This window comes from Balaenoptera physalus, assembly GCF_965194825.1.
Source record: "Balaenoptera physalus genome assembly, chromosome: 12".
Lineage (NCBI taxonomy): Eukaryota > Metazoa > Chordata > Mammalia > Artiodactyla > Balaenopteridae > Balaenoptera > Balaenoptera physalus.
Genome location: NC_138897.1, coordinates 74,469,779 through 74,492,451, shown reverse-complemented (window position 1 = coordinate 74,492,451; position 22,673 = coordinate 74,469,779). Strand labels below are relative to the sequence as shown.

The 22,673-nt window shown below is 35.5% G+C and overlaps 1 protein-coding gene across 2 annotated transcripts in view; it reads left to right on the top strand.

Moving 5' to 3' along the window:
* Positions 1–22,673, top strand: part of TTC28 (tetratricopeptide repeat domain 28) — a 582,221-nt gene that overhangs the window by 28,333 nt on the left and 531,215 nt on the right. For both annotated transcript variants that reach the window (XM_082416383.1, XM_082416382.1), the window contains exon 2: positions 5,592–5,870. In XM_082416383.1, coding sequence (XP_082272509.1) covers positions 5,592–5,870 — 279 coding nt within the window. The remainder of the gene's footprint in view (positions 1–5,591; positions 5,871–22,673) is intronic.

Here is a 22,673-nt window from a genome sequence, read left to right as displayed (position 1 = left end):
TCTTTTAAATTTATTTATTTATTTTTGGCTGCATTGGGTCTTCATTGCTGCGTGCGGGCTTTCTCTAGTTGCGGCGAGCGGAGGCTACTCTTTGTTGCAGTGCGTGGGCTTCTCATTGCGGTGGCTTCTCTTGTTGCGGAGCACGGGCTCTAGGCACGCGGGCTTCAATAGTTGTGGCGCACGGGCTTCAGTAGTTGTGGCTCACCGACTCTAGAGCGCAGGCTCAGTAGTTGTGGTGCATGGGCTTAGTTGCTCCGTGACATGTGGGATCTTCCCGGACCAGGGCTCGAACCCTTGTCCCCTGCATTGGCAGGTGGATTCTTAACCACTGTGCCACCGGGGAAGCCCTGGTCCATATGTTATTGACACTCCTTCTAGCCTTTTAAGATGAATTTGTCAGAGGGTCAGAAGAAAATATCAACAATGTTAATGTATGTTGACATCCATAAACTATACCTATATGAAATATATGTGGAAAGAAAGAATATCAGAGGAATTAAATGAGTATTTAAGAATTTTATTTTTCTTTGTCTCCTTAAGTAGTACTGTATATTCACCCTAATAGTCTATGAATTTAATATGGCTGCTTGTTCCAAGTACTATATATATATAATCTGAGAAATACATGCAAGTCTTTTTTTAATCTCTCTGTATTGCCAAGTTTATCAATTGCCGAGAAGATAGAGAAGGACTAGGCAAATTATATCCCTTTTTAAAAACCATACACAAAAATGGCTATTTCTTAGCCTCCTAAGGACCACATTGTAACCAGCTGAGTAGATACAGGCATATTTTGACAAATTAGGTACTTCTATGGACACTTAACTAGAGTGCATTTTCTCTTAAATTTGTGGGTACTTGGTGGTGATGATGGTGTTGGAGTTCTCCTCTAGTATTTATAATCTTTCTGCACTAGCATTGACTTTTCCATGGCGTTTTTCTTTGCTCTCAGAGGCCTTATATTTAATAGTTTACACCAGTGTTTCAAGCATTTTCTGGTCCAGCTAGGTACTCCACCAAAAAGATACTTTGATTTCATAATGTATGGTATCTCTTCTCTCAGATTCACAGTGTGCAAAATAGAAGCTCTTAGAGGTCTTCCACTAAAGAAGAAACTTAATTTAACTTTGTTCATCCTAGTCTCCTGAGGACCTAGGGTTCCTTGGAATGTGTTTTGGAAAATGGTACTTTGTGTTACTGTATATGGAGGTAATAGAATGCAGACTCTTTCTTTTCTTAATTTGATTCTTATCTATTTTGGCATTGAACCAAATTACCCTGTGAAGCAGGGAATGCTGTAATAGTAGGATCATGTCTTTTTCACTTTTAGGCTACCTGTGAACCTAACGATTTTACTTTTAAAGGCTGCTATTGCTATTTTTATGTTGTACCCCTGAATTTTCAAATGTAGAATTTGTTTCTATGACTTATGGCTAGTACTGCCTTTAAGTAGAGTCATGATGACTGTATTTTCCAAAATGAAATCAGTCTTATACATTGTCACTGTCTTACATATTAGTTTGATGATGTGGATGAAATAAATAAACATCAAGGCTGTTTAGGAAAATCCTGGTTGTTTGGTAAATGTTCCATAGTCCGTTCACTTTCAAGCAATATGCTTCATGATCATAATTAAAAATAAAAAACAAAAAACAAAACCCTAACTAGAGTACATTATTGGTTACTTCTAGTATGAGGTAGTTGAAGGATATAACTTGGGCACTGATATTTGAAACTTCTAGGATATTTTGAATTGTCCTGGAAATCTAGGCTATGATATCCCTATAAGCAGAGGAAAAAATCTGGTTGCCTGTGTGAGAGATTAGCTCTGCCTTCTTCCTGCTCTCTGTGAAGTCTGCTCTTTTTAATGCAAATACCTCTGTGAGGAATCTATTACTTTTGTGCATGTTGATGTGTCACATATTAGATCTATCCACGTTTTGCAGTGGTTAAGAATCCGCCTGCCAATGCAGGGGACATGGGTTCGAGCCCTGGTCCGGGAAGATCCCACATGCTGCAGAGCAACTAAGCCCGTGCGCCACAACTACTGAGCCTGTGCTCTAGAGCCCATGAGCCACAACTACTGAGCCTGCGTGCCACAACTACTGAAGCCCGCGCACCTGCAGCCCGTGCTCCACAACAAGAGAAGCCACCGCAATGAGAAGCCTGCGCACCGCAACAAAGAGTAGCCCCCTCTTGCCACACCTAGAAAAAGATCGAGCGCAGCAAAAAAGACCCAATGCAGCCAAAAAAAAAAAGAAAAAAAAGATTATGCACTTTTGAATAGAGGGACTGGACTGAGTCTTAAAGGAAGACACCGGGAAGGAAATCACACTTTTTGTTGTAATTTCACTTAGGGCAAGCCTGCTTGAAATTGCAAGCTGTCTCTCTTGATACTGCTGTCTTAAGCTTCTATCCTCGGGACTCTAATGCAGTTTATAATTTTCCTGTTTTAAAAATGAGTAACATTTGACTCATTCACTCCCTTTCATTTTAAAGTCACTGCTATAAAATCATAGAAAACTTAGTGATTTGGAAAAATCAACATCAAAGACAGGTCTTAAATTGCCAAGATACAATTTACAGCAGATTATTTTTCTTCTTTTTGGTAATCTCCAAAAACTGATGTTTGTCTTTGAAATTCCATGGTAGTAGCAAAATTATAGTTAGCAAATTTGCCAGTCTAAAAAAATTCATTGGTACATGAAAATTTATTTTTAAAAAGTTTTATTTTTTTAAAATTTAAGACTTATGTATGCTTATTGCCCAACATTTGGGTAAGAGAAAATTTTAAGAAAATAACTCACAATCTTATATCCAAAGATAACTTAGCATAGTTTACATATATATATATATTTTTAATTGGGGTATAGTTGTTTTACAGTGTTGTGTTAGTTTCTACTGTACAGCAAAGTGAATCAGCCATATGTATACATATATCCCCTCTTTTTTGGATTTCCTTCCCATTTAGGTCACCGCAGAGCACTAAGTAGAGTTCCCTGTGCTATACAGCAGGTTCTCATTAGTTATCTATTTTATACCTATTAGAGTATACATGTCAATCCCAATCTCCCAGTTCATCCCACCCCCCATTTCTTGCCTTGGTGTCCATGCGTTTGTTCTCTATGTCTTTGTCTCTATTTCTGCTTTGCAAACAGGTTCATCTGTACCATTTTTCTAGATTCCACAAATATGCGCGTTACTATATGATATTTGTTTTTCTCTTTCTGACTTACTTCAGTCTGTATGACAGTCTCTAGGTCCATCCACGTCTCTACAAATGACCCAATTTCGTTCCTTTTTATGGCTGAGTAATAGTCCATTGTATATATGTACCACATCTTTTTTATCCATTCATCTGTCAATGGCATTTAGGTTGCTTCCATGACCTGGCTATTGTAAGTAGCGCTGCCGTGAACATTGGGGTGCATGTGTCTTTTTGAATTATGGTTTTCTCTGGGTATATGCCCAGTAGCGGGATTGCTGGGTCATATGGTAATTCTATTTTTAGTTTTCTAAGGAACCTCCATATTGTTCTCCATAGTGGCTGTATCAATTTACATTCCCACCGACAGTGCAAGAGGGTTCCCTTTTCTCCACACCCTCTCCAGCATTTATTGTTTGTAGATTTTTTTTTTTTTAAAGGTGTAGGCTTATTTATTTATTTATTTTTGGTTGTGTTGGGTCTTCGTTTCTGTGCGAGGGCTTTCTCTAGTTGCAGAGAGTGGGGGCCACTCTTCATCGCAGTGTGCGGGCCTCTCACTATCGTGGCCTCTCTTGTTGCGGAGCACAGGCTCCAGACGCGCAGGCTCAGTAATTGTGGCTCACGGGCACTAGTTGCTCCGTGGCATGTGGGATCTTCCCAGACCAGGGCTCAAACCCGTGTCCCCTGCATTGGCAGGCAGATTCTTAACCACTGCGCCACCAGGGAAGCCCCTGTAGATTTTTAAAAAATTAATTAATTTTACTTTTTTCTGCGTTGGGTCTTTGTTGCTGCGCACGGGCCTTCTCCAGTTGCGGCTAGTGGGGGCTACTCTTCATTGTGGTGCGAGGGCTTCTCATTGCGGTGGCTTCTCCTGTTGAGGAGCATGGGCTCTAGGCGCGTGGGCTTTAGTGGTTGTGGCATGCGGGGTCAGTAGTTGTGGCTCGCGGGCTCTAGAGCGCAGGCTCAGTAGTTGTGGAGCACAGGCTTAGTTGCTCCGCGGCATGTGGGATCCTCCTGGACCGGGCTCGAACCTCTGTCCCTTGCATTGGCAGGTGGATTCTTAACCACTGCACCACCAGGGAAGTCCCTGTTTGTAGATTTTCTGATGAAGCCGATTCTGACTGGTGTGAAGTGATACCTCATTGTAGTTTTGATTTACATTTCTCTAATAATTAGTGATGTTGAGCCGCTTTTCATGTGCTTCTTGGCCATCTGTATGTCTTCTTTGGAGAAACGTCTATTTAGGTCTTCAGCATAGTTAATATTTTGATCTTGTTCCTTTCATTAATTTCTTAAGTGTAACCATCTTCACATAATTGAGATCATATTGTCTGCATAGGTTTGTATTTTGGTTTGTTTCTTTTTTTCTAAATTTACTTATTTATTTTTGGCTGCATTGGGTCTTTGTTGCTGTGTGCGGGCTTTCTCTAGTTGTGGCGAGCGGGGGCTACTCTTCATTGTGGTGCATGGGCTTCTCATTGCGGTGGCTTCTCTTGTTGTGGAACATGGGCTCTAAGCATGCGGGCTTCAGTAGTTGGGGCACATGGGCTCAGTAGTTGTGGCTCACAGGCTCTAGAACGCAGGCTCAGTAATTGTGGCGCTCAGTAGTTGCTCCGCGGCATGTGGAATCTTCCTGGACCAGGGCTCAAATCCATGTCCCCAGCATTAGCAGGCAGATTTTATTTTTAATTAATTAATTAATTTTATTTTATTTATTTTGGCTGCGTTGGGTCTTCGTTGCTGCGTGGGCTTTCTCTAGTTGTGGCGAGCGGGGGCTTCTCGTTGCATCTTTGCGATGCACAGGCTTCTCATTGCGGTGGCTTCTCTTATTGCGGAGCACGGGCTCTAGGCACGTGGGCTTCAGTAGCTGTGGCTCACGGGCTCTAGAGCACAGGCTCAGTACTTGTGGCGCACGGGCTTAGTTGCTCCGTGACATGTGAGATCTTCCCGGACCAGGGATTGAACCTGTGCCCCCTGCCTTGATAGGGGGATTCTTAACCATTGCGGCAAGCAGATTCTTAACCACTGTGCCACCAGGGAAGTCCCTTTTGGTTATTTTCTTAGTATAACTTTAGATTGCCAAGGGAAAGCCTGAGTACGTTTTTGCATTTATTCATTCATTCTCTCAATCAAAAATATATACATGTATAAATAGGTATGTTTATAACTACATGTATATATATGAACACACATACATATATAGTGATACATTTGTATGTAAGGTACTATGTTGGCTGTTTCTTGGAAAGTTTATTGTCTTTCACGGCACAAAAGTTAACTATAATATAAAGCAGACTATGAAGAATGTCCATGTTCTCTTGAAATTCAGACAAGGAACCTCTCTGGATTATCTAAACTTTGTCTCACAAAGTTTCTTTGTTTGTAGATTCCTCTCTTTGGTGCTAAGACTGTTGGCCGGAGAAGTCCTGATGGACCAGTGCTGAGCAAAGCTGAATTTGTTGAGAAAGTTCGTCAGAGTAATCAGGCCTGTCATGATGGAGATTTCCACACAGCTATTGTTCTGTACAATGAAGCCCTAGCTGTTGACCCTCAGAACTGCATCTTATACAGCAATAGATCTGCAGCCTATATGAAAATCCAGCAGTATGACAAGGCTCTGGACGATGCAATCAAAGCCCGACTTCTCAATCCCAAATGGCCAAAGGTAGAAATTTCATTTACTTTCATGGAATCTTTTGTGCTGATTTCTTATTTTAATGTAACACTTTATTGACTGAGTGCAGTTATTAATTTTTTAATAGTCTGTACTTCAGCAAGATGTGGAATGGCTTCATTGAGCTGGTACACTAGTGAATAGCTTCCTTTTTTTATGCTTTGGAAGTATGCTTTCCTTGTCTAAGTTTAATTCTTTTCCTGTATGTTTGAGATGTAAATTTTATTTTCACTCAGTTTCTTGATAGGATGCGTTCTAGTTATTTCTATAGGTTTTGGACACCTCTTTTTTGCACAGATGTTTTAGATGGAGTATTATGATCGTGTTTCTTTACTTCAATTTTAAATAATTTTATTCCCTGTCAATGACTGCTTATTTTCAGAATGGTATTTAATCAGAGAAACTTTTTTTTTCCTAATAAATCATTGTAATTATCTATTTTCCCTTGAATAGTTTAAGTCTTGAGTTGTTATCTTTGTTTTGTATATACTTTATTTTCATTGTGCCTCTTCACCTCCTAACCCCCAGTTTATTTTAGAAATGATTTCTTAAGATGTGACTTGAAGTGTTGAGATTTTTTTTTTATTGAACCACAAAACCATTTCATCCTATTTTTGGCTTTCTGTTTGGTTAACAAAGGTTAATGGAAATTTCCTAGAAGTTTAAAAAAGATTCTTACTGTCTTAATAATATGTCATAGTCATAGCTTTCTACCTTATTTCTGGTAGGTATTTTTGGCCTCATTCAGTGGAATTTCTAGTATTGCTGCTACCTTATGAGTTGTTTAGTATTCTGTAATTCCCTAAAGGATTTCTCTTATACGTATAATCATTGTAAATGAAACAAAATCTGTTTTAAAAAATTGTTGTATGCCAGCATTCGGGAGTTAGATTGCTGTTTTCAAAGGACAGACCTAGGTTCAAATTCCTTCTCTTCTATTAATGACAATATGGTTTTGGATAAATCTCTTAACCTCTCTGGGGTTAAGATAAATGGGATGATAATACCTATCTTGTAAGGTTATTTAAGAGTTAGAGATAATATGTTACTTGTACATACTTGGTGTTTGGTGTATAATAGCTATGATTGTGCATTTTTATTAAATGTTCAAATTAGTAAATTATTGTAGCAAGGCTTGGCCTGTGTCTTCTCTTTTTCTTTCTTTCTTTCTTTCTTTCTTTTTTTTTTTTTTAAGCCTGTGATTGATGTAATGAGCCTGATAAATACAGAGAGCTTAAATTTCAGATCAGATATCTTCATTCCTTTTTTATTGTGGTCCACTTAACTTGTGTCCTTCTTATATTTGTGAATAGCTATAAACTTTTATCTTTTTCCTTTTTCTATGTCATTTCTACTTTCTCTTGTCAACCTCTTGTGATTTTTACACAGAAAATGGCTGAAAAGTTGCACTTTTATGATTATAGATGAAAAATCAACCTTTTTTGATAATTTCAAGTTTTAGTCTCTGATTTTTTTCCCTTATGATAAGTAAATTTATTGTATATTTATAATTTGCATTAATATTTCAACTCCATATTTGGCTTTAAGCAATCTAACTTAGGAACATTTAGAATTATACAAAATATAAATTAGGGTTTGTTATTGAAATCATGAAGGGTCTTTCTGTATAATATGATTCATAATAAAATTAATTTATAAAGAAATTACTACTGCATAAAAAGTTGCATTTTATAAAACTTGCTTTTATACTTACTTTTCTGGGAATATACTCATTATGTAAAAGAAAGTTCATTTATACTCTCTGTCATGAAAATATGCCTGGTAAATTTTTATCAATTCCTTTTTCTTTTAATTTTGACTTTTCTAACTGACTTTTTCATTATGATCCTTTCTGAAATCTTTCTCTGAAATGTCATTGTTGTCTAGTTTGATGTGGTAAAACATACCTTCCAATTTCTCTCTCTCTCTGTAAAAGTTAATTTTTTATATTAAGATGCAAGGGCTTCAGAGGTTGGTTGGAGAGTTTTTATTCACATTTATTTTGTCTGAATGAAAGAATGATTTTGATGTTATATGGGCTGCAAAAGAAGTATGAGCAAAAGCACTATGAGAGCCCCCCCACCTGCAGAAAAGAATAAGCCCAGTCCCATTATGATACCTTATCTCCAACTGCCTCTTAGCTGTTGTCTGTATATGTTCATTCTTTCTGTGTCCTGTTTAAGAAATATTTGTCTTACTCAAAGTTATAAAGTTTTTCTTATCTTTTCTTCCAGGATTTTTATAGTTTCTGCCTTTAAGTCTGTGATTCATTTCAAGTTAATTTTGGGGTATTATATGAAGTAAGGGTCAAGGTTTATTTATTTTCCATATAGATAACCATGTTCCAGCAACATTTGTTGAAAAGACTGTCCTTTCCCCATTGAATTATCTTTGGCACCTTTGTCACAAACCATTTGATCATAAAAGTATTGGGGTATTTACTGGACTCTCTATCTTGTTCCATTGATTTATTATCTATCTTTATCAAAACCATGCTATTTTGATTACTGTAGTTTTATTTTAAGTTTCAACATCAGATACTGTGAGTGTTCTAGCTTTATTCTTCTTTTTCTAGGTTGTTTTTGCTCTTCTGTCTTTGCATTTTTATATAAATGTAAAATCAACTTATCAATTTCTTCAAAAAACCTACTAGGAAACTAGTGGGATTGCACTGAATTTTTAATTTGGAGAGAATTGCTATCTCAACATTCCAGTCCATAAATATGGTATATCTCTCCATTTATTTAGTTTTTCTTTTATTTCCCTTTACAAATTTTTGTAGCTTTCAGGTCTTGCACATCTTTTATTAAATTTATTCCTAAGTATTTTGTTTTTTGATGCTATTATAAATGGATTTAAAATTTTTCATTTTCTAATTTTTAATTGCTAGTCTATAGAAAAAAATGTATTTTTTTACTTTGTGTCATGTGACCCTGTTGAGTTTTCTTTTAAGTTCTAGTAGGACTTTTTACAGATCCCTTAGGACCTTTTCTGTACATGATCATGTCATCTGCAGGTAATGACATTTCTACTTCTTCCTTTTTTTTTTTTTTTGGCATATGCCTTTTATTTCTTTTTCTTGCTTCATTGTACTGGTTAGGATATCCACTACAATTATGCATAGAAATGGTGAGAGCAAACTTCCTTTACTCATTCCTGATCTTAGTGCAAAAGTAGTGAGCTTTTTATTGTTGATGATGATGCCCTTAATCAGGTGGAGGATATTCCCTTCAATTCCTATTACAATTGAGTGTTGAATTTTGTCAAAATTTTTCTTCATCTATTGAAATTATAATACATATTTTTTCTCATTTAGTGTGTTAATGTGGTAAATTAAATTGATTTTGTTTTGGGATGTTAAGTCAACCTTGCATTCATGGGATACATACCACTTAGTCATTATGTATTATCACTTTTATATATTGTCAAATTTGATTTGCTGTAATTTTGTTAAGAATTTTTGCATCTGTGTTTATGAGGGATATTGATCTATGTTTTCTTTTCTCATGATGTCTTTGCTGGTTTTGGTATCAAAGTGATACTGGCCTCATACAATGAGCTGTGAAGTGTTCCCTCTTCTTGTGTTTTCTGAAAAAAATTTATGTAGAATTGGCATTGTTTTGTCCTTAAGTATTTGATAGAATTGACCAGTCAAGTCATCTTTACGTGGACTTTTCTTTGTGGGATGATTTTAATTATGAATTCAATTTCTTTGATTGATATGAGGCCATTCAAGTTTTCTAATTGTTAGATTAGTTTTGGTATTTTGTTTCTTTCAGTTAATTTTTACATTTAATCTAGGTTGCAGATTTATTGGCATGAAGTTGTTAATAACATTACTTTATTATCCTTTTCATTTCTGTAGGATCTGTAATGATGTCCTTTCTTTCATTCTTGCTATTGTTAATTTGTATTTTCTCTCTTTTGTCTCATTAGTCTGCCCAGATGTTTATCAATTTTATTTCTAGACGATCAGTTGTTGGGTTTATTGATTTTCAGTGTTGTACATTTTCTCTTTAATCAATGTCTGCTCTTTATTATTTTCTTCTTTCTAATTATTTTACATTTAGTTTGCTGTCCTTTTCATTTCCTGAGATGGGAGGTTAGGCCATTGATTTTAAATCTTTCTTCTTTTTTAATGTAATCATTTAAAGCTAAAATGTTCTCTCCAATCACTGCTTTTGCTGTATCCCACAAATTTTGACATGTTATGTTTTCATTATCATTCAGTTAAGAATATTTTCTAATTTTCCTTATGATTACTTCTTTCATCCATGAGTTTATTAAAGTTCGTTACTTAATTTCCTAATACTTGGGGTTTTTTTAAAGTTATCTTATTATTGATATCTAACCTGGTTCCATTGTGGTTAAAGAACATACTTGGTATGATGTTACTGCTTTTCAATTTACTGAGGCTTGTTTCATGGCCAGCATATGATTTATCTTGGTGAACCTACTATGAGCAATTGAAAAGAATGGGTATTTTGCAGTTGTGAGGTATAAGTCTATGGATATCAACTTGGTCAAGGTGGTTGATAGTGTTGTTCATATCTTCTTTGTCTTTGCTGACTTACATTTGTCTAGTTATTCCATCAATTGCTGAAATAAAGATAAATAGTTTCACTTTATTCATAAAATAAATAGTTTCATTCTTATTTTGGTGTAATAAACTTTTATTGTAACAGTTTTCTCATCAAAAGCTTTCTGTTGTTCCATATTGCCAATTGGCCTGATATTCAAGACTCTGCACAAGTGGTCACATTTCCCCATTTTATTCTTGCTACTCTGCTGATAAACCTGCTCTTGTTGGTCCAGTCTTTTCCTTTTTCTTCCAATTAAGATTTTGGAATTGGTGATTTTCCCCTTTAATATTGTCAAATTTTGCTCCATGATTTTTGAAGCTCTATTATTAACATATACACTTTTATTATTATTATTTATTATTATGTCTTATTGATCCTTTTATCATTATGCAAGGTCCCTCTTTATCTCTGGTACTAATTTTTGTCCTAAAATCTGTTTTGTCTGATATAATATAGCCACTCTAGCCATCTTCTGCTTACTTCTTGCATTATGTATCTTTTTCTATCCATATATTTTCAGTCTCTCTGGGCCTTTACATTTAAAATTCATCTCTTTTGGGCAGCATATAATTGTGTCTTGCTTTTTAAATCAGTTTTGGAAGCCTCTGTCTCTTAATTGGATCTTTGTCCATTAACATTTAGCATGATTATCAATGCTGTTGATTTTGCCTCTACCATTTTATTTGTTTGTCTTCTCTGTTTTTGTTCCTCTGTTACTCTTTTCTGACTATTTGTTGGTTTGTGTGAATACTTTTTGAATTGATTTTTTTTCTTGAGAAAGTTTTCCATTGTTTTCTGTGGTTGTTGAAGTTGTTTGGCCAGTAATTCTCTCGGTCAGAATAGAATTGCATACTTTATTTCTTGAGTTGAAGCTCCAGCTTCAGTACAGATATTTTGTCTTTAGTTGAACTGCTTTGAATTTGTTTCATACATGTTAATTCAAGGGTTATCCAAAGATGTTGGAAGACAGAATTTGTGTATCCCTTTTCTGGTTCTTTTCCTTCTGGAATCCCCTTCCTCCTTGGCCAAAGACTATGATTTCCTGTGCTTCAATATTCTGATTCTACAGACCAGAAAGACAGCACTCCTGTTGCCCTGCTGACCTGCAGTCAGCACCTCATCTCTGCACCCTGAAAATGGAAAGTCATTTCACAGCTTTCTTCCTCCAGAATCTGCCTGCTTCTTGTTACTCTCCAGTGCTTTCAGGTAGCTTCTTTTTGTATTATGTCTAGATTTTATAGTTGTTTTCTATGTGGGAGTGGATCCACTAGGATCTTGCTCAGTCATTACTGGAAGCAGAAGTGACATCTTTTCTGTGATCTAAGGTTCCTCATGGTCAGTGGATCCCCCCAACAAACTCATCTTGCTTCTTTGGACAAGGTGGCTTTCTTGATGTTTTGAATTTTGTCATTGGGGTCATTGTTCCTAGTTACCTGGTCTCATACATTTAGGTTATTTATCTCTTTTTCCTTTTTAATTCTTTCTATCAATTTGGTCAATAACCCCTCTGCATTCTTTTTTAAATATATTTCGTATATATCTTATACAGTTTATTTCCATAGTTAGTATTATAGTCTAGGTTCTTATAGTTTCATTCTTATTTTGTTGTGATAAGCTTTTATTGTAACAGGTTTCTCATCAAAAACTTTCTGTTCATATTGCCAATTGGCCTGATATTCAAGACTCTGCACAAGTGGTCACATTTCCCCGTTTTTTTCTTGCTCCTCTGCTGATAAACCTGCTCTTGTTGGTCCAGTCTTTTCCTTTTTCTTCTTACTTCTTGTTTATGTCAAGCTCTGTGCCTGGAGTTTTCTTCCCTGCTCTCACTATTATTGGGCTACATAGGATAGGTCCAGACTCTTACTTTTTTTTTTTTTTTTTTTAATTTAAGTATAGTTAATTTACAATGCTGTGTCAGTTTCAAGTGTACAGAAAAGTGATTCAGTTATATTTATATACACACATATGTATATATAGATATTCATATATTCTGTTTCAGATTCTTTTCCATTATAGGTTACTACAAGATATTGAGTATAGTTCCCTGTGCTATACAGTAAATCCTTGTTGTTTACCTCTTTTATATATAGTAGTATATATATGTTAATCCCAAACTCCTAATTTATCCCCCATTCCCCCGTGCTATCCCCTTTGGTAACCATAAGTTTGTTTTCTGTGTCTGTGAGTCTATTTCTGTTTTGTAAGTTCATTTGTGTCATTTTTTTAGATTCCACATGTAAGTGATATATGATATTTGTCTTTCCCTGTCTAATTTACTTCACTTAACATGATAATCTCTAGGTCCAGCCTTGGTTGCTGCAAATGGCATTACTTCATTCTTTTTTATGGCGGTCAACTCTTACTTTTTCCTGGAAGCTACATTGAGCTTCTGTGAATATCATTTGTTGTCTGTTGCTAACTTCACTTAATTATTTATATTGTTATATAAACATGTCACTTGAATGTATCTGAGTCTTAAATTGGCTTGAAAATCCCTTGAAAGTTTGTTGTTTATTTATTTTATAGTCCTGATATTCCTGTGTACTTTTTTATAAACCTCAGTATTTAAATCAATGAGAAAATAAGGAGACACATAATTGTGCGTTTTTTTCTTGAAGACTTCTAAGGATGCAGATGTCACAAACCATAAACTTATCACCTTGATGTTTATTTATTTATTTTAAATTAATTAATTAATTAATTTTTGGCTGTGTTGGGTTTTTGTTGCTGTGAGTGGGCTTTCTCTAGTTGCAGCAAGTGGGGGCTACTCTTCGTTGTGGTGCGTGGGCTTCTCATTGTGGTGGCTTCTCTTGTTGTGGAGCACGGGCTCTAGGCGCATGGGCTTCAGTAGTTGTGGCACATGGGGTCATAGTTGTGGCGCACGGGCTTAGTTGCTCCATGGCATGTGGGATCTTCCCGGACCAGGGATCGAACCCGTGTCCCCTGCATTGGCAGGTGGATTCTTAACCATTGTGCCACCAGGGAAGTCCCCACCTTGAAGTTTAGAAGTTCTTTTTTATTGTTAGCTGAAGACCTCAATAGTTTTAGTCTACTTTTTAATCAGTTCTGGAAGCAATCTAACATTTCTTTCAAATCTCCCACATTGAAACCTTTTGTATGTTTAGCAAGCTAGCATAGTATAATGGAAACAGCATATACAGGCACTCCTTGCTTTGCATGGTAGCACAGTACCATAGAAACGACTGTGCAAGCTGAAAAATCTTGCAGTGTGATCATTGTAACAATTTTGATTGTCTGTGACCTTTACCGGTTTTTGTCAAAATATTAAAAACTTTCTTATTGTAGATTATAAGTGTATAAGGAATGGAAAATATTAAAACTATATTTATTTTTTATTTTTCTATAAAAAGCTTATCCAGAGTTATTTGAACAGTGCTTACTGCCTTCTTCTCATCATGTAATTCACAATACAGAGTGAGCAAATGCCAATGACAATATGCCTTGGCAAACTCATACGCCTTTCTAATTTGGATCAGCTTCTAATGTTTTAATCTTTGTACTTTCAGTTTTGTGAAATATCTCTGAGAATTCCTATAATTCCAGTAATTTTACCAGCATCACTTTCTCTGGAACATTTTCAGCTTTTTTGTCAGAACTGCTTTCTTCATTTATGTCCTTAAGTTTATTGTCACTAAGTTCTTCTGACTGAATCCCTTGAACAGTGGGTGTGTCAACATTCCCACAGTCAGCTCTTTCTCCTATAGCTCCCTTTATATTTGATTTGAATTTTACCTTCAGTGTTGTCACTTTTTATTTCTTTGCTACACTCATCTTTGTTGGTCAGTTCTCTCTTCAAAAATTCATTTTTATAAAATGTCCACATGGGGTTTATCACTGGGAGATAAGGAGGCAACACAACTACCTCTTTGCTGCTTGTGTATGGGCTGAATAACAGATGTGCAGTGACCAATCGCTGACAGACTTTGAAACAAATGATGTTTGGTCGCTAATCATGATGCACGTACCCTCATGTACCCTCATTCCTAAAATATCATATCCCTTTTTAGTTGTATATACTTTAGTTTGATTTCTTACCCTTTATCTTTCTGTTTTGGAATTTTCTTGAATCACATTTTTTCAGACAAGTTAGTTGTGAAGTAGTTACTATCATTTTAGTGTGAATTATGAGTTACAGAAATAGTTTTATTCTTCAAAGGTACTGTAGGAAGAGAAACCCAAAGGAATGATAGTCTTCATGTGGTATAACACTATATAAGGAAAAGTTTCACAGTGGGACTTCCCCATTAATTTTAAAGCATACCGTAAATACCTCCTCGTTCTGTACAGCTCTTCTCATATTCTCATTCATTGATTATACCTGATGACAGAATCCTATCATCAGGTATAATACTTGATGACAGAGTATTATACCTTATTTGTCAGGTATTATACCTGATGACAGTTATATGTAATAAAAAATATTAAGAAATATCATGGCCTCATGTTTCCTTTTGGTTTACCTAAATTATAATAGTAACAAAATATAATAGCTCTTATCGAATGCTTATTTACCAAAGTGTTGTCTGAATCCTTTTATTTGTGATATCAATTTTATACCACATTAAGCTCATGAAGTACATATTATTATCCTAACTTTGCAAAAGCAAATGTTGATACTCAGTGAGAGGTTAAATAACTTGTCCAGGACATCCAGTTAGTAACTAGAAGAGTTAGATTTTCACCCAGGTCTGTCTGATTCTGAAGAATTTTTCCTTAATCAGTATACTATACTACTTTCCTGGACAAAGGAGTTAATTAATTAAGGAATCTTAAGAGTTCAGAATTCTCTTTCAAGTTTTAACACGATATGTCCATATAATGTTGAGCAGACTGTTCAATTTCAGATTCCTGTGGTATAAACCAGAGTCTGAGATTGCAATTTATTTGCCTTTTACTTGTCATTACAAGTAAAAAAAGTGTTTTAAATGCCTTGGAGCTTAATAACAGAAATGCACAAAATAATGCTGCATTTTTATAGATGATAGTATGCATTTGTTATACACTTTTGGGGTATGTGTGCTTTTTATAATTTCAATTCATTTCTTCAGCAAGAAATAAAATTATTTATTGAGCATTTCTATGTGCTAGGCACTGTTCTAAACCTCAGTGATTCAGCCAAGAACAGGGCTGTTACGGCTAACATTCTAGTGGGGAGAAGCAGAAAATAGAGTAATAAATACATATGAAAATGATTGAAAGTGACAAGTGCTCAGAAGACTTAAAAAGACTAGACTAAAGGGGAAGAGTACTGAGAAAAGAGAATGACAGAATTATGGGAGAGTTTATGGGAGGAGGTAAGATTCAGATGAGACCTGAAAGAACTAAATGTGAAGATCTGGGCAAAGTGCATTCTGGGCAGAGTAAACAGCTAATTTGAACTTGGCTAATTGAAGAAAATAGCATGAAGATCAGTGGAGCACAATGAATGAGTGAGTGAAGAGGAGATAGTAGGAGATGAGGTTGTTGCTGTGGCCAGGAGACAGGTCACGTAGGGCCTTGGCCTTTTAAGCCATTTGTAGGGCTGTAATGTTTTATTCAAAGAATGATGGGATGTGATCAGAAGATTTTAACTAGATGGATAACATATTTAATTTATGGTCAGTCTAGTTAAAGGTTATGAGCGTGTTTAATTTCTACATATTTGTGACTTTCCAAAATTTCTTCTGTTATTTATTTCAAATTTCATCCCATTGTGGTTGGAGAACATACTTTGTGTCATATCAGTCATTTTAAATTTATTGAGGCTTGCTTTATGGCTTAGCATATCTTTCCTCAAGAATGTTCCATCTGCACTTGAGAAAAATGTGTATTCTGCTGTGTTGAGTGGGGTGTTTTATAGATGTGCATTAGGTCTAATTAGTTTATAGTGTTGTTCGAGTCTTCTTTTTTCTTGTTAATATGATGGATGGTCCTATTCATCATTGGAAGTAGAACATGTATTGAAGTTGAATTGTTGAATTGTCTATTTCTCCCTTCAGTTCTACCAGTTCTGCGTCATGTATTTTGGGAGCTCTGTTGTTTGGTGCTAATATTTTTATGATTTTATGTCTTCCTGAAAGATTGATCCTTTTATCATTACAAAATATCCTTTGTCTGTAGTGACAATTTTTGCCTTAAAAGCTATTTTGTCTGATATTAATATAGCCACACCATTTCTATTTTGGTTACTGCTTATATGGTATATTTTTTTTCTTACTTTTCCTGTCAACCTATTTGTGTTTTTGAAACTGAAGTGAGTGTCTTGTAGACAGCATATAGTTACATCATGGTTTTATTTAAAAAAAAAAAAAACTATTCTGCCAGTCCCTCTCCTTTGATTGTAGTGTCTAATCCATTTATATTTAATGTAACTGCTCATAAGTTAGGATTTACACCTGCCTCTTTGTTATACGTTTTCTATATGACTTTTTCGGTGTCTTTCATATGTTTTCTATATGTCTTTTTCTCTTCCTACACTACTTCCTTTTTTTTTATGTTAAATATTTTCTAGTATACTATTTACATTCCCCTGTTATTGTTGTTGTTGTTGTTTTTACTGTATATATTTTTAGTTATTTTCTTGGTTCCTAGGCATTATAATTAACATTTTTATTTAAAATAATATAGTTTGAATTTATATCAGTTTAGTTTCAAAAGTATACAAAACTTTGCTGTGATATAGCTTCATTCCTTTCTCTTTCCTTTGTGCTATTATTGTCATACAAATTACATCTTTATACATTATAAGCCCTTCAGCATGATCTTATAATTATTGCTTTATGCCATTGTCTTTTTTTTTTTTTAACACATTTATTAATTTTATTTATTTATTTTTGTCTGCATTGGGTCTTCATTGCTGCGCGCGGGCTGTCTCTAGTTGCGGTGAGCGGGGGCCACTCCTTGCCATGGTGCGTGGGGCTTCTCACTGCGGCGGCCTCTCCCATCGTGGAGCACGGGCTCCAGGTGCGCGGGCCTCAGCAGTTGTGGTTCACGGGCTCCAGAGCACAGGCTCAGCAGTTGTGGCGCACGGGCCCAGCCGCTCCGCAGCATATGGGATCTTCCCGGACCAGGGATCAAACCTGTGTCCCCTGCATTGGCAGGCGGACTCTCAACCACTGCACCACCAAGGAAGCCCTATGCCATTGTCTTTTGAAACAATTTCTACCTCTTTATTGATATTTTCTATTTGGTGAGGCATTGTACTCAGGATTTTTTTTTTAATTCCTTAGACATGGTTTTCTTTAGTACTTTGAACATGTTTATAATAGGTGACTTAAAGTCTTTGTCTTCTAAGTCCAACATCTGGGTTTCCTCAGATTCTCTTGCCTGCATTTTTTTTTGCAGTGTATGGGCCATACTTACCTGTTTCTTTGGATATCTCATAATTTTTTGTTGAAAAGTGGACATTTTAAGTAACATATTGTAGCAACTTTGAAAAAAATCAGTTCCCTTGTTGTCCTCCCTCCCCGGGTTTATTGTTGCTGTTTGTTGTTGTTCCTGCCTTTTGTGAATTAGTGGCTTTCCTGGACTAATTTTTTAAAGTCTGTATTCTTTGTCATGTGTAGCCACTGAAGTTTCTGCTTGGTTAGCTTAGTGGTCAGCTGTTGATTGGACAGAGATTCCTTAAATGCCTTGAACCAATAATTCTCCCAGGCTTTGTTGAAGAGTTCTCTGTGTTGGGGCATACTTTCAACATTCTGGCAACTTGCAACTCTGTCTTAGCCTTCACTTCCTGCTTGTGTAAAACCTCACGTTCAGCCAGCCGTGAGAGAGTAGTACATTCTCAGTTCTTTCTTGAGCATGCACAGAGCTGTGCACATTCCTAGATTCCCAAGAATATTTTGGAGTTTTTCAAAGCCTCCTATGAACATCTGATTCTCCAGATAGTTCTTCTAAGTTTTTTCTTTAGCCTCTTGTTTACCCAACTTGTATTGCAGCTTCAGGCAGCTGTGATGTTCAGCAATTGCCACTGCTTTTGTTTGACACATGCCCTGAGGGGAGGGCTGTTTGCACTGAGCCATCTCTGAGTCAGGTCAAATGAAGTCCTGTGACTGGAGCTTTCTTAAGAAGCTACCAGACAGGTCAGATAGTGGTGTTTTTCTGGGGATAGGGTGCTTTGGAAAGCTCCAAACCATTATTACTCCCACCATTGGCTCCTAAGCTTCTGGTTTTCACAAGTATTTTGCTTGAGAGGCTGCTTGGTTTTCACATTTACCACAGAGCTGGGAGAAGGGGATAAAAATAGTATAGGGTAAAAGCCCACAAACTTGTTGTTCTTTGAGATTCAGCTGTTTCTTTTGAAGAAACACTTCTTGGGCTGCTGCAAGTCATTGGTTAATTTCCAGAATTCTGAGAAAGTTGATTTTGAAAAGTTTTGCTAATGTTCTCACTGCTTTTACGGAAAAGCAGATTTTTGGAGGTCCTTACTGTGCTATTTTGGAAGTGCTTCTTCATAATTTTCTTTATGGAAAAATATAAAAAACCACTGTGAGAGAAATGGAAAGTAGGAGGGTGAAAGCAGAAGCAGGCAGACCAATGATGATGCTAACTTGGACTAGAGTTCTGGTGGGGAATGGAAAGAAATTGAAGGACTTGGGATAAGCTTTGTAAAAACTCACTGAATGTCATAACTGTAAGGCTATCACTGATTCTCATAACAATCATCATAGGTGGTGCTGTCTTTATTTCATAGGTAAGGTGAGGTTCAGAGAGATTTAAGCAGTTTGTCCAGAGTCAGAGAGTAAGAAAAAAAAATCAGAATTAGAAACTCTATTTATCTAACTCCAGTTTTCTTAACATCTGTGCCTTCTGTTTCATGACATTAAAATCAAAGTTACAAGTCAAATATTAAATTCACAATAAATATTTACAATAAAGTTGACTGTCTTCCTTACATAATTTCTTTGCATAATTTTATTCTTGCTTTTAAGGAGGTGAGACTTTAGTTATTCAGAAGTTTTTGGTAGACAGTTGGGATGATAATCAGGAAATGGTATTTTTCATATGCAAGAATATGACACTTCCTTTAAATTTAAGTGGACTCTATATTGTACCATAAGTGAAATCCATCACAGTCAGCTGTTTCTTCTTTTAATGTTATTGATTACCAAAACAAATGTTATTACCAATTTATCTTTGGGAATAAATGGTTTCTTGTTATTATTAATATAGGCCATTATTTCATACGTCTTTTTTTTTTTTTCCTGTGTGCAAGATGTTTATTAGAGAGTGGCCCAGGAGAGACCCTATGGAAGGGAGGGGAGGAGGCAGGGTGGGCAGACAGAAGGTGAGCTGTGCTGCAGGCCTAAACTCATATGTCTTAAAACACATGATTTTATGACAGGCTTACTATTTGTATGCATTTGAAGCTATGTTTCAGGTGTTTTGGATTAATCTATAAATTGTACATTCACACACACAATTTTTTTATTATTACAAAAGTAACTCAAAATTACTTTTGGAAAAATCTCAGACAATAAAAATTATATTCCTCTCGTTCCATTCCTCATCCCCCATTCCAGTCCTAGAGTTAACTGTTTTTATTCAATTTAAATATTTTTTGAGATATTTTGTGATATATGTACAACTCTACATGCACATACACATATGCTCACACACATATACCTACATACTTTTTAAATGTTAGATTTGTAATGTGTTTATTTTTCTCAGTTTATACACATAATTATTTTAACAGCTATATAATATTCCACATTATGAATATGCCAATTTAATATTTTAAATTTTTTATTTAAGAAGAAGATAAAAATCTGTAGTAAGAGATGAGGTAAAAGTGGTTTAGGGTTTCTGTATTTTCTTGGGTGCATCTAAGAGGGCACAATGTAGTCCTTGTTTCTTTGTTTTTCCAGAAAAGACTACAAAGATGACGAACAAAAGTATATTTTCTAGTTGCCACCATTTGATTGGTAGCTTTTTATATTTGTTGATGAAGTGAGTTTTAAGCTCATTGGTCATTGTTTACTTATTTATACATTGTTTTTATTTTATTGTTGTTGATTTGTTAGGAAAATCACAGTTTTTAATGAGAGGAATTTTTCTCATAAATGTGAGTCTGAAGTAATGCAGAGTCCACAGCATCTCCTTGGAAACCAGCCTTTTGTGGGATAGAACCAAGTAATTTAAGATGGGTGCTTTATCCTTAGGAAATGATTCAGGAAGTGTGGCAAGAAGGGAAGTCTTGCTGTAAACGAAATTCAGGAAATAGGAGCTCAGTTATTAAAGTCTCAGGTTTGTTTGTCATAATTCATTTCAAGAATGTTCTAATGACCAAGCTATAAACACATGATAAGTAACAAGTTTCACTTCCAGCTCCCAGATGGGACGAATTTATCACTAAGGAATGTGAATGCATTGTTTTAAATGAAGTGAAAGTTTCGTTGTCATTTATACTTGACAGTTGATTAAACTGTAGATGTATGCTTTGTGGGTGATATTGTTCAAAATGTATTAGGTCATTCAACTTCTAAAGACTTCTGTTTGTCTTGTTCTGTAATAAAAGGTTGGTAGCATTTTTTATGTTAATGGAAAGAGAAAACTATCCTAGGGGTTTCCACAGTCATTTCATTAAAGTATTTTCCAATAGTCTCAAAGGAACGTTTCAGATTAGAAGTTATGAAAGCAACTCCAGAAACAATGGCAAAGAAGTGTTTTTCCAAAAAATTTTTTTAAATGATAAGATTGGTAGATGGCCAATATGTGTAAAAACTGTATCTTTTTTTTGGAAATTGAAGTATTACTACTACCAGAATTGGAATTCTTTTTACATTTGTATTACTATAGCAACACTGGAAGTCATTGAGTAAAGCTAGTCTTTGATGAAATTTAGTGATTTTTCTTTTCACTTATAGGAGATTAAACTGTTTCAGTTTTGAAGAAGGTTACTAAAAGCATTATTTTTATTTTTATTTACTTATATTTTAAAAGGTAAAAAATATTTTACCTGCAGATTGCTCTCTAGAATGTGTACATTATTACCTTCATTTGAATTCTCTGGAAGGAGCATGGTCTCATTAATTTGAGGAAAATATTTTTTCATGTTAATTGAAGTCCAGTGAGGCTTTTAGGAATTGAGGTTAGAATTGCTCCATGGGTTTATCAGTGTAGATGCTTTTTGAGATGTACTATACTCTATTGTCAAAACATTTCATTTCTTTTGTTTTTTTACTTTTTATTTAAAAATAATTTCACGTGTTTATTAGGTTAGAGGTTTTTTTTTTTTTTTTTGGCTGTTCCGCACTCCATGTGGGATCCTAGCTCCCTGGCCAGGGATTGAACCTGTGTCCCCCGCACTGGAAGCGCAGAGTCTTAACCATTGGACTGTCAAGGAAGTCCCCCAGATATTTCTTTTAAAATATGCTACACTCCATTATCAAAGCATCTATAAATTTTATTTACTTATATAGTTTTATATTTTTAATTTTGAAATAATGTGAAACATGCAGAAAAGTTGTGATATTAGTTCAAAGGGCTCCTATATGTCCTTCATCTAGATCCCCCAGTTGTTAACATTTTACCATATTTGGCTTATAATTCTTTCTTTACCTATAATTATTATTGTTATTTTCTGAACCATTTGAGAGTGAATTGTGGACATGATGTCCCATTACCCCTAAATCCTTCAGTATGTATTGAGAACACCCTGCTATATAACCACAGTACAACACTTAAAATCAAGACGTTAACATTGATGCAATACTGCTATCCAATCCACAGACTGTATTCAAATTTCAGTGAGGCTCCAGTAATATTTTTTATAGATGCCCTTTCCTTTCTGGTTCAGGATCAAGTACCTGGCAAGAAGTATATTAGGAGTCTAGTTCAGATAGATAAACTGTAGTGTCAGGTCTGTACCACCTGCTTGGATTACAATTAACTTATTTAATTGACTGGATTCTGACCAGTCTTGGGTTCCTGATTGTTATTCCCTTGATTTGTGCCCTGACTTTTGATCGCTGAAATAATCCTTATCCTTTGTTCTGGATTGTCAGCCTTTGCCCATACTACCTAACCTGTAGCTCACTGCTACTGGTCTGGGCTTTTTGCCTGACTCTCTTGATCCTAGCAGCCAGTTCATCTCTCTTTTTTATTTCCTTCACATAGTAATATGTATGGGATAAGTAATATTCAGGTGCCTTTTCTGTGTAGGACGTAGGCAACATATGAAACTACTGGCATTCAGAATAATTTCATG